This window comes from Heliconius melpomene, chromosome 20, assembly GCF_056956725.1.
Source record: "Heliconius melpomene rosina isolate 202511_hmr_F chromosome 20, ASM5695672v1, whole genome shotgun sequence".
NCBI lineage: Eukaryota > Metazoa > Arthropoda > Insecta > Lepidoptera > Nymphalidae > Heliconius > Heliconius melpomene.
The window spans coordinates 3,437,734-3,450,241 of NC_140408.1; the positions used below are offsets into that span (position 1 = coordinate 3,437,734).

Below are 12,508 nucleotides of genomic sequence, written 5' to 3' on the forward strand. Positions count from 1 at the left end.
GAATAAATTTATTTTAAGTAATTTTTTGTTATTATATTAATTAAATAGATATTCATGAAGCACAGATTATTATTCAAACTCGAAACCAAGCCGAGTAATTTTTATCTAAGGGAAAAAGTTGGATTTTAGATTGTCTGTGGCAATTTGGTAAAAGATAAAGTCAATTTAATTCTATATGTATAATATTTTTTCAGTGTGGTTTTTGAATAATTTATTAAATAGTTTTATCCTGCTTTAAAAGGCAGTGGGAAAAATAAAATATATTTTATTAATCTAAGAGCAACTGGTGTGGTTTGCCTATAACAATGGCGACTATATCATTTGCTAAAAATTTGGTTAACCCAGGTACGCAGCTCAATACTATAGATTTTATTATTAAAAGTGTTTTCTTATAAAATATGAAGAGTTTTTGTTTATTGAGTAAACATAAATTGCTTATATACCCATTTCTTAATTTAATTAAATAATAACATAGAAAGAGGCAAATAATTATAACCTCTTAATATTATGTAAACCATTTATAACCTTATAAGGAGGCTTGGTTTGACATTGCTTTATTTTGTTATTGTTTAACCAGACCTTATATTATAAATAAATTGTTATTTCAGCTGTAAAATTGGTATTGAAACAAAGCCACAGTGCACACTTAAGGTCTAGTTTACCAACTTTAACTCCACTAAATATTATATTGCGGAGAAATTATGCTGAGAAACAAATATTTGAACGTAACAAGCCTCATTGTAACGTTGGAACAATTGGTCACGTTGATCACGGAAAAACAACTTTAACTGCTGCTATTACTAAAGGTAAAAAATTAATTTTATTTAACTTTATAGTTAAATAAATAATTATATTCACATCATCCGGTGGTACAAGGTTCTATTGTACAAGTGATGGCTAAGTTAGATAGATAGCTAAGTATGGTAGATACGATCCACACAAAATACATAAATAATAAAGTTACGAAACGAAAGTTCTATATTTTTATATGCATAATGAAATATGAATATTGTGAAAGTGTACTTTAAAAATGTAGATTAAAATTATTTTAGAAAATGTAAAAGAAATTTAATGCAACTTGTTGACAACCTGTGAATCTTGGAAACTGTCCTGTCCAATAAACCAAACTTACTTATTCTTATTCAAAGAGTTGTGGATTCAAATCCTGTATTTAATGTTTAAATTTTTATACATTTTCTAAAATACATCTCTGATGAAGTAAAAAGTTGATGTTTTTGCTGAATAAATGTAAAGCTAAAAAAATATTTTTATTTAATAATGTTCCTTTAAGTAGCTTATATATTTTACAGTATTGGCTGATCTCAACTTGGCACAGAAGAAAGGCTACTCTGACATTGACAATGCACCAGAGGAAAAAGCAAGAGGTATCACAATCAATGTGGCCCATGTTGAATACCAAACTGAAAAGAGGCATTATGGACACACAGATTGCCCTGGACATGCTGATTATATTAAGGTTTGTTAATGTAATTTAATTTTCAGCTTTACACTGCATCCTGCATATAACCAGGTATCAGGTACCAGGTACCTAGTGCTAAGACACTGTTTTCGCATGTTCCACCAAAATCTCTAAGCATTGCATGTTATGTGGCAAAACTAAACAGTATTCTTTGCCAGAAGTAGGATTTATATAATTAGTAAAATATTTAATAATTAATTTCCTCTGAGAGAGTATAAACCTAGATCTTGCATTTACAGTCAAACTTTTGTGCTCTAGCACCATGACCTCAATATATATATATTGAGGCACCATTGTTGGTTCAGTGGGATAGAATACATACTGTAAGACCTATATTTATAAACCACTCTTAACTCCGAGATTCATCTAGAGATGCCATTTTAATAATCCATGAAGAAAACAACCTCTCGAATTATTTATCGATCCAGGCCATAGTGTCTTCTACTCCCCTTACCCTAGTGGAGCTACCGCGGGAGGGTTAGGCTGGGAGGGGCACCCTGAAAGCGACGATGGCCTGCAAAAGGTGGGCCTTCCACCGAGGCGTCGTAGTAGTATGCGCGAGCGATCTTGCGGCGTCTCATTTTGGTGGAGAGGGTTTTCGCTGGGTTTTAGTGGGTAGGATCGGTTTCCCCGGTGAGTCCCACAGTACCGCTCATCCGTAAGGCACGCCTTCCGTATGGGCGGTCTGCGTAAATGCATTTCCCAGCGAAAAAAAAAAAAGGCCATGATGTGATGGTTTGGTGACCATAGCAATGTTCTGGTGTTCAATGCAATGCAATTCAATGCATGATGCAATGTTTTCGTCAATCTTGCCAATGGTGGTGCCCTCTGCCTATCCTTGCTATACACAAAATCTGAAACTGAAAAAAATATATTTGTTAGTAAATTCAAATTACACACGGGCGAAGACTTATATGTATACTAGCCGACGCGCGGAGCTTCGCTTGCTAATTTGCACCCTTATGGGGTGAATTCTAAAAAAATCATGAAACACTTGTGCAATTAAATATTTTTAAGAGTCTGAATTTAATATTTTAAAAATTGGTGCTGATTTAAAAAAAATCCATACAAACTTTAAACCCCTATTTCATTATTTTAGGGTTAAAATATTTCAAAATCCCTTCTTAGTGGATGTCCAGATTTCGAAAGTAAACATCTATCCAAATTTGATGTTTCTACCATCAGTGGTTATGGCTGTGTGTGCGTCTTACCTCAGTCAGTGGGGACATGTCCTTTTATATATATATAGATATCTGTTTTATTATTTGACAAATTTTAATTATTTTATACTGATCTTAATTTTTAGAACATGATCACTGGAACAGCTCAAATGGATGGTGCAATTTTAGTAGTAGCAGCAACAGACGGAGTTATGCCTCAAACAAGGGAGCATTTAATTCTTGCCAAGCAAATTGGGATACAGCATGTTGTAGTGTTTATCAATAAAGTTGATGCTGCTGATCAAGAAATGGTGGAACTTGTGGAGATGGAAATCCGTGAGCTTATGAGTGAAATGGGCTATGATGGAGACAATATACCTGTCATTAAAGGTACCAAAATATCATACTCTCTTCATACAATTCCATGTTACAAAAGCAAGGAAATGAAAAATTAATTATTCCCACCTATAAATGATGAGGTTAGATTCCACTATCATAAAATTTCCTGTCAGAGGCTGTTGCCACAATGCCCTTAAAATTTTATTAAATAATTAATAGAAACAATCTCTACTATCTATCTGGCAAGGGATCTAGGGATAATGTGTAAAGCTAAAAAAAATAACAGATACTATTTCTTATGCATATATTTTATTAATATCATTAATACTTAACATTATTACAGGATCAGCTTTGAGTGCCTTGGAAGGTAAGAACCCAGAGATTGGTGCAGAAGCCATCAGCAAACTTCTCCAGGAAGTTGACTCATTCATTCCCACACCCATCCGTGAATTAGACAAGCCTTTCCTTTTGCCTGTTGAATCTGTTCATTCTATTCCTGGACGTGGTACTGTTGTGACTGGCCGCTTGTACAGAGGTATGTTATTTTATTATTATTTAAATATTGATAGTATAGATACTTGGACCTAATTTTTACTTCATTATTGTTGTTATTTTGTTGTTCTCTCATCATCAATATTAATTATATGACTATTACTGACATATACAAGTAATAACAATAAATATAAACAGAGTCAAAACATCGTTTTTTTTTGTATGGGTCCTAAATTTTTATATTAATGAATAATTAATATATTATTATTATGTTACAGGAGTATTAAAGAAGGGCACCGAAGTTGAAATAGTTGGTCACGGCAAAGTTATGAAGACTACCGTGACTGGAGTTGAAATGTTCCACAAGACTTTAGAAGAGGCTCAGGCTGGAGATCAACTTGGAGCTTTAGTTAGGTCCATTAAAAGGGAACAAATTAAGCGTGGTATGGTTATGGCGAAGCCTGGTACAGTAAAAGCCCATGACAGTATGGAAGCTGCAGTATATATTTTGAGCAAGGATGAGGGTGGTCGCTCTAAACCATTCACATCTTTCATTCAATTGCAAATGTTCTCTATGACATGGGATTGCGCCACACAAGTTACAATTCCAGATAAGGAAATGGTTATGCCTGGAGAGGATGCAACGTAAGTATGCAATTGTTTTAATATTTTATTTTGACTTTACTTTTCTGTATATAGCCAGACGGAACTTAGTGTTATTACCCTTTTTAAAACTTTCCTCGCAAATTTCAAGGTATTCTGTGCTAGTCAGCAGCACTTAATGCAGTTCTTTCTTTTCTTATCAGAACAAGGAAATGAAAATAATTGATAGAATAATTGAATTTAAAATAACCCAAGCCCACAACTATTGTATCAGACATTGTGTCACTGCACCATGGTAAACAAACAAGTTTCCATAATTAATATAATATGAAACCAAATTATAATTTTATCTAAATGTTCAGTAAAACAATATTTTTATTACAGTTTGCAATTGAGACTTCTAAAACCTATGGTTTGTGAGCCTGGGCAAAGGTTCACCCTCCGGCTTGGTGACATGACATTGGGAACTGGTGTTATAGCTAAAATCAACAAAAACCTTTCTGAAGATGACAGGCTCAAGCTCTTGGAAGGAAAGAAGGCAAGAGAAAAGGCAATGGCCAAGAAGTAAAGGATTGTTATGTAATTTAAGTATTAGCATTGTAGTTATATTTACGCATTTAAATAATATGAAAATAAAACATTAGAAAACATCGCATCTTTTATTTCGATGACTTTTTAGAAATAAATTGTCTTACTATTTTATTTATTAAGACAATATAAAATATTGTGGTCAGTCGTAGTGCAGGGCCACAAGTGTATGAACGCCTCAACATGCAGTCATATAACTGGGGAGTAGTGTTTTATCACTAGGTTCCCGCCACTTACCCTAAAAAGCCTAAAGTACGAGCGAGCGCGAAGCGAGTTTTTAGTTCAATTTCAAAATGATTTGGTTATTTACATTTGAATTAACAATCGTCAATAAAAAATACTTTGACTATGTCGACGGCAGCAAAGAGCAAACGGCTATCTACAAAATCACTATTTTTCAGGAGAGTGTTTTTAAGCCAAAAATGTAACATCTTTTACAATAAAGAAGCTATCTGTTTCAAATTTGGAATAGTTAATTATTATAAAATTATATACTGTTTAGTATAGGCAAAATTTCAATATGTTTATTATTTTTCAAAATACGGTAGATGTCTTTTTCTAGCCCGCTCGAAATGACTAACAAACTGAGTCATATATTCGCTTCTACTTGGGACACGGTAATTACTTATCCTTAAACGTAGACGTGGACGGTGAAATCACGTTTGTTTTTTTAATAATTCATGACAACGATTTGCATATTATATTGTAATAAATGCACAAATATTTACATTTGAATAATGAGGTAAAATACTTAGGTAACACTAAAAGGTAATTAAACAATCCAAGTATAGTGAGAGAACTGCATCATCATTGATCATCAAAGTAGAAACGAATAACTGCCAGATATCTTTGTTTATAACAAGTCAACGCGCCGAATCACCCCACGTACATACGGACTATTGTATATATCCGAGTGTACTTCGGCAATTTTTAAAAAATTGTGTATGTCTTTATGTAAGTGAGAAAAGCGGGGTAAAAACCAACATTTTTGGCGAAAAAAATATATTACAAGATAAAACAATGAATTTGGAGTTCAATTATGTAAAAAAAAGATTTTGGCAAAAATGCAGTTGTCTTCATGTTCTTAGCTGCCCGTCGATGTTATTAGTAAAATGGTATCAATAGGCTTTACAGTTACACTATTATCTACATATCAAAGAGAAACTATCGAGATACAAATACAAAATTAAATAAAAATTGTCAAGGTATAATTAAAAGACAAATAAATATTTTAACTTTATTGAAAAAGTATCACCACAATTTAGAGTGAAATATTGTCAGCCCTTACATGCATCAACATTTTGAAAATCACACTTAATGAAAAATTGTTGCTTACAACATTTACAAAGAAAACTGTTGGAATTAAGTGTTTAATGCATAATAAAGAGTGAGATAACCATTGGTTTATGAGACTAACACTACACCTTCCAAATAACAGTTTTCTTTATAAAAATAATACTTTTATAAAAACAAAATACAAGGAAACATTAACATGTATAAACAGTCCAATTATTAATGTATTACAAAATATGAAATATTTATTCAAAATCATAAATTATGCCATGACTTATTACAATATTGAACTAAGGACATAAATTTCATAGTTAAGTTAATAACGCTTAACATACTTTACATGCACTAGTTAATGCTTCAATGTACATGCAAAGTAAAGTAAGGTTAAGCATTAATATTTATGGAGTACTTGAAATTAAAGTACTTTTGATCTAATTGCAAAATTTTATGGAATGAATTACTGAAAAACCTTTCAATATAAGCTGGACAAGCTTTTTGATCACATTTTCAAGAGGGCACTGGAATTTAATTATTGTTTTTCTATATTTACAAGTCTTCATCTTCTTCTGGTAGAGCAGTGTCTTGCGCCTCTTTAAGTTCCTTTTCGATCTGGTTCTGCCATCTTGGGTCCATGTTGACTTCAGGGGGTACAAGAGCAGGCATAGCAACAAACTCTAAGTTGCCATCACCAATCAACTTTCTCGCAAGCCACAAGAATGGCTTCTCAAAATTGTAATTGGACTTGGCAGAGATGTCATAGTACTGAAATCATAAAAGAACTAATTAATACTCATGTATTAAATTGAGGCTGTTATCGCACAGCAGCAAAAGGGTGTGACTGTAATGCAACGGTTGTGGGTTCGAACCCCCACTCGATGAAGTGAAATATTTATTGATGTTTATATTACCATTTCTTCACTCTAGTGTCAAGGCAAAGCGTGGCGTTGAAGCATGGTGTCTTAACACTAGGTGCCTACCCTGCTGTGTGCGGGATACAGCGTGAAGCAGATATAATTTAATTTTTTAATTTAAATATATTAAATCAAAACATTTTATATTTCAAATAATTTAGTACAAGTAGTTAGTTACCTGAAGGTTCTTTTTTCTGTGGAATACAATAGTTTTAGCTTTGACTTTTCTGTCTTTAATGTCGACTTTGTTACCACAAAGTACAATTGGGATTCCTTCGCAAACGCGCACTAAATCTCTGTGCCAGTTGGGGACGTTTTTGTAGGTGACGCGGGATGTTACATCGAACATGATGATCGCACATTGTCCTTGAATGTAATAACCATCTCGGAGTCCTCCGAACTTCTCTTGGCCAGCTGTATCCCAAACATTAAACCGAATAGGCCCTCTATTTGTGTGGAAAACTAATGGATGTACTTCAACACCGAGTGTAGCGACGTATCGTTTCTCGAATTCTCCAGTCAAATGTCGTTTGACAAATGTGGTTTTGCCAGTGCCGCCGTCTCCTACCAGCACACATTTGAATGTAGGCATATCATCTGCCATTTTTGCTGTACTTTATTTATCTAATTCTGAAACAAGACATGTTGATGAAAAAAAACGTTTTTCTCAAGACATGACGCGCCATATTAGTACAAGTCAAGTCTTTGTTTATTAGCGAATCGAACTAATAACAAAAAGATTACTTTATATATTATATTTACTCAGAATTTAAATATATTTCACGATATTTCTTCACTGACAAGTTAAAAATGTTTTAAGTTTTAGCCGAATGGCGCTTAACTATCATCATAGGAATTTAGCTCATCAGTACCGAAGTTTAACGAAAAATACAGAAGAACTACACACGTTACACACAAAATATAATAAGAAAAGCAAAGTATAATACACCTAGAATATATTCACTATATATAAAAACACAATTTACCAAGATTATTTAAGAATTTGGAGATGGAACTCCGGGCTCTAAAAAGTCGTTACGGCTCACAATGGCGTCACTTAACTAAACGGAAGATTTGTCTGACATCGACAGGCGCAATGACTGCAGTAGTCAAGTAAGCTTCTATTTTTGAACCTATTTTTTTTTCAACATAACGGTTTTATATTTGCTATATAATGTATAGTCTTAAAATAATATAAAAACAATTTTAAAGTAAAAGTTTATAAAAATGAATTTAATATTCTACTTGATAAACCAAATAAATACTGTAACGATATTTAGAATAACTGCTTTACCGACTTCCGCAGTAATGACGTCATATACTTCAGAGTCAGTTACGCCATCTACAACTTTGGTATATTTGTCTTAGTAGACTGATGGATGGAAGATTCGTTCGTTCGTTGTATCGATTTTTTGAGTGAAGTGAACTAGTGTTCGTGTCCTTTAGTATAGTGACGTTTGTTAGGAAAATATCTGTGAATGGGATTGTGTAACGAGATAAAACCTTTATTTGGTGTGTGATTTTCTATAAAGGATGACGAAGGACAGGTTAGCGGCGCTCCAAGCGGTAAGCCTCCCCTTTACTCTTCATCTCCCGATCATAACCATTGGTTACATGATGACCTCGAATACGGAAAGATGTGGCCCCACTAAGCCCATATCGTGCCCTAAAAAGAAGTTCTCCTCCCCTTGTTTCTCCCTGTAAATTTATATAAGACACTTTGTAGGTTTTCATTTTTTGTTCGCCCCACCCGTGACTTCAATGCTGAACGAGAGTGGTCGGTCCGTACTGTCATTGGAATGAGACAATTTGTTGCGTTCCGAAGGCCTACAGTTAAAAAAAACTTATCGGAAACATAGCTATTGTTTACGAAGAACATTGTAAGGTAAAATTAACTAATGACTTCGCGAATAATTACCCCAATTAACGCTGTATGTCGGTCAAGTTGGTGTACTTCAGTGTGGCCTATTATGGATCATCCATTCATGAGAATAATTACTTATATTATGTACCATCTTATTTTTGAGACATTTTTTTTAATACCCACCCATTAGACTGTAAATGATAGATAATTGATTATACTGATTAAAGTAATACATGATTAAAATAATAAGCAATATTACCTTCATATTCATACAATATAATAGTGGATTATATAATTCAAATTAATCAACATTTTCATATTTTGGTATACAATAATCATCATTGTATTAATTTAATATTTATTATCATAAATTCTTCTAATAAAAAATCTAATTAAACTAAACAATAATACATAATGGAACTTTTAATTTTATTGTTTTTTATGATCAGATAAAATAGAAAATGGAATTTACATTACATCTCAAATCATTATTTCTTAGAAAATTAATATGAAATGGATTTACATAATACATATATTAGTAATACCCTTCAACAATTCAATAGACTGACTTATATATTTCTTTAAATTTCTTTAGCTGAATATTTTATTAGAAAGGGTTCCAAACTGTAATTATAATCTAGAAAAGGCATATTTTTCCCACATAGCAATGTGGCAGAAGGAATATGTAAATAGTGTTAATATATTCTGTTCAGTGGAACAGTTTTGTACAAGTGTGTATTGCTGAATTTTTGAGACATTACTTGGTGGTTGGCAGAATTCATTGCCATTAATGAGAGTGGAGAAATTAAAGTATTTACTTATTCAAAATTTGTCCCAAATGGGGTTTGAACCCATAATAATCATACTTATTGTCAAACACTGCGCTGCTCGAATATAAATGCTCTCACATTTCAAATAACGAAATTAAAAAGTATATAGCATATTAATTTTATTAAATAAAACATTTTACTCACTTTTTACTTTTTGCTCAATTTTTGAGACATTGCCTGTTGAATGGTGGAATTCAATGCTGTGCTTTGTATGGTTACCAGACCAAAAAAGAAATAAAAATTATTCATTTTCCTGAGTGGGAGTCGAACCCACAACTGTCACATTTACATTCAGACAAAGAACATTGAGGTACTTTATATTGGTTGAGGTATTTAATATTTTTTTCTTACACTTATAGTTACTAATGTTTATGATATTTCATATTTACTCTGCTATTTTGATATAAAAATATACACACAGCCATTATTACTGGAGCATACCATTTATTATTGGTATTGGGATTTTATTTTTCCCATTTATTATATTATTTATTGTATAACTTGGATGCAAATGGTACAATTTAAATTTGATTTAACTGATATTTTGTTTCTCATAGGTTTAAAGTGTATATCTAATTAGAAATTGTAATAAATGGATTATAGAATGATGTATAAGAAGTATGAAATCATCACAGTCCAATTGGGAAGTCCTTTTGTAGGAAGAGTCCTCACTCAGGCAGATCATTATAGATTCAAATATTATTTCGTTTCTCCGGTCAATTAAAGCTAAGTTTAGCTTAGTTGTCACTAAGAAGTGTGTTCAGTGTGTGTTCTAAAAATAAGAACAGAATGTATTGCAAAGAGTGTATTAACACTAGGTTCACTTTATTTACTAAGCAATAACATGCGGGGATGGGTAAAGATAAAAGTAATATAACGACAAGACCTAATAAAATAAGCACTCTTTAATTTTCTATATATTAATTTAAAAAGTACACGCTCTCGATTCTGTACCCGCCGCTCTTACGCTAGTTGATACGTTTATCAGCTGACGATGGCTGCATCCGGTGCGGGGCCTTCGTTGTAAGTTTAGTCACAATCTGGCCATCATACATGCATCATCGATCTTAAATTAATAATAATTATTTGATCATTAGTAGTTACTACCTTATTTAGTGTAACTAACGTATTCATTGTTTGTTTAACAACTTCATGCATATATTATTTCAATTGAATTTCAAACTCTTTTCTACCGTACAATCTCTTTCGTGTGTTCTCCATTCAGCGTGACATCGGCGAAGTGATTAGTGCTCGACTGGCACGCTCGGAACGGCATAAACTAAGAACTGAACTGAACTTTATGCAAAGATGTCATAAAAAGAAAGAAAATATTGTAAATAAATAACGAGAACAGCGGAATGTTCAAAGAATATAGTAACAAAAACGTTATTCACATACTATTCGCTTTGTAAAATCCATCTTGACGTGAGAAAAATTATAAGGAAAAATTAAATGTTTGTATAATACCGCTTGGTTGTGAAATATATCCATGTAATGGTAATGACTCAGAGATCAGACATGCTCTTAACTACCACCCACACTTCACCATCATACAATATTGTGAAATAAAATTACCTTTATTAAAATTAGAAAACAGCAGGTAATAAAGTTAGAGACCTCATTAAGTTGTAATAATTTCATATGAAAACCCGAAAATATGGACCCTCTAACCTTAACTAAATTAAATTCCCGCCGACTTCACCCAAAATTAACGAGCAGTTACAGTTACGAAAAAAAGTTTGCTCCGCTTTTTTAATATTATAATTTCAGTGGTTTTGAAATATTTTTCTGGCTGTAATATCTACATATATGAAATATATTATTATTGAGTGGTGTAACGACTTTTATTATAAATTGCGATTTATTGCAGTTTCAACCGATTTAAATTATTATCATATAAATTGCAAATATTATTGAAAAACTACTATAAATTATATTAAATAATCAGCTTCACGCTATATCCCGTACACAGCAGGGTAGACAGAGGGAGGGAAGTGTTAAGACACTCCGTTCCTCACTTTCTGCCGTATTCCGGAGGCATTGCGTGTTGAGTGGCAGAAGTCAATGCCGCGCTTTGCCTCGACACCAGACCGAAGAAAATGCAAATATAAACGTAAATAAATATTTCACTTCCTCGAGTGGGGATCGAACCCGCAACCGTTGCGTTATAGTCACACTCTTGTGCCAGAAAACAGAAATTTTCATATAATTATATGAAACTTTGTGTGACATCTTTAATGTTTGTGTCATGCACCATACGACGAAATCACATAGCATTTAAACTGAGCTGAACTGATTGGAGTAGGATATAGAGGCGCGTTATATACGGAACACTGAATAGCCCAGCCCTATTGTCGCCACAGCCACAACGTCATGCACTTTACATCAGCTGATTCACGTCTTGCGTCGTGTCTATTTTTAGTTGTCTCTTACCTCTTCTGAGTTACTACGTGTTATTCAACGTTTACATATATGGATTAGGTCATTTTTGCTTTTTTTTCTTGCTTCTCGCTATATCTCACACATAGCGATGTAGGCAGAGGGAACCTGGGAGGTTCCCAGGTGTTAAAACGCTCCGTTCCCATTAAGACTCGTACGTTCCACTTTCCGCGGAACTCTGAAGGCATTGTGTGTTAAGTGTCGGAATTCAAGGGCGCGCTTTACCTTGTTTCCATAGCGAGGATATGATGATATAAAATAATTCTTTTCCTCGAATGGAAATCGAACCCACACAACCTGTCGGGTTTACAGTCGCACGTTTATGTCACTGCGCCAAGATTGGTCTCAAACTTTTTTTGGTAGTTTTGAAATCAGGTGCGAAGTCATTAGCAAATATTGGATTTACTTAGTTCATTCTATTTTATTTTTTCCATTTATTTCTCCTATAGATATAGTATACAAAAATTTTGCTGATTCACTATTATATCGTATCAAAAGTGGTAGAAGAT

General features: G+C 33.1%; 3 protein-coding genes across 8 annotated transcripts in view; 2 read left to right on the forward strand and 1 right to left on the reverse strand.

The window, feature by feature from the left end:
* The first annotated feature begins 134 nt into the window (after window positions 1–134).
* Window positions 135–4,722, forward strand: mEFTu1 (mitochondrial translation elongation factor Tu 1). Its single transcript, XM_085205252.1, has 7 exons — window positions 135–345; window positions 609–806; window positions 1,311–1,477; window positions 2,787–3,030; window positions 3,323–3,514; window positions 3,750–4,116; window positions 4,459–4,722. Exons 1-7 carry the CDS (start codon window positions 306–308, stop codon window positions 4,640–4,642), a joined length of 1,392 nt encoding a protein of 463 aa, XP_085061378.1. The 5' UTR covers window positions 135–305; the 3' UTR covers window positions 4,643–4,722.
* A 1,163-nt stretch (window positions 4,723–5,885) lies between these two features.
* On the reverse strand, window positions 5,886–8,011 carry Ran (RAN, member RAS oncogene family). The gene is made up of 3 exons (XM_085205262.1): window positions 7,853–8,011; window positions 7,045–7,496; window positions 5,886–6,717 (listed from the first exon to the last, which is right to left on the reverse strand). Exons 2-3 carry the CDS (start codon window positions 7,468–7,470, stop codon window positions 6,502–6,504), a joined length of 642 nt encoding a protein of 213 aa, XP_085061388.1. The 5' UTR covers window positions 7,471–7,496; window positions 7,853–8,011; the 3' UTR covers window positions 5,886–6,501.
* A 204-nt stretch (window positions 8,012–8,215) lies between these two features.
* The window catches only part of Syx1A (Syntaxin 1A), a 51,137-nt gene continuing 46,844 nt past the window's right edge, over window positions 8,216–12,508 (forward strand). For 5 of the 6 annotated variants that reach the window (XM_085205258.1, XM_085205256.1, XM_085205254.1 and 2 more), the window contains exon 1: window positions 8,217–8,432. In XM_085205258.1, coding sequence (XP_085061384.1) covers window positions 8,400–8,432 — 33 coding nt within the window. In that variant the 5' untranslated portion in view covers window positions 8,217–8,399. Of the gene's footprint in view, window positions 8,433–12,508 lie in introns of all 6 variants that reach the window. The other variant, XM_085205253.1, reaches the window with a different exon arrangement.

Bases quoted from the DNA above. Each gene is read 5' to 3' on its own strand.
- Ran (XM_085205262.1), bottom strand. From the start codon at position 7,470: ATGGCAGATGATATGCCTACATTCAAATGTGTGCTGGTAGGAGACGGC. The intron at 6,718-7,044 runs GTAACTAACTAC...TTATGATTTCAG, and splicing joins ACAGAAAAAAGAACCTTCAG to TACTATGACATCTCTGCCAA.
- mEFTu1 (XM_085205252.1), top strand. From the start codon at position 306: ATGGCGACTATATCATTTGCTAAAAATTTGGTTAACCCAG. The intron at 346-608 runs GTACGCAGCTCA...TTGTTATTTCAG, and splicing joins TAAAAATTTGGTTAACCCAG to CTGTAAAATTGGTATTGAAA. The intron at 3,515-3,749 runs GTATGTTATTTT...ATTATGTTACAG, and splicing joins GACTGGCCGCTTGTACAGAG to GAGTATTAAAGAAGGGCACC.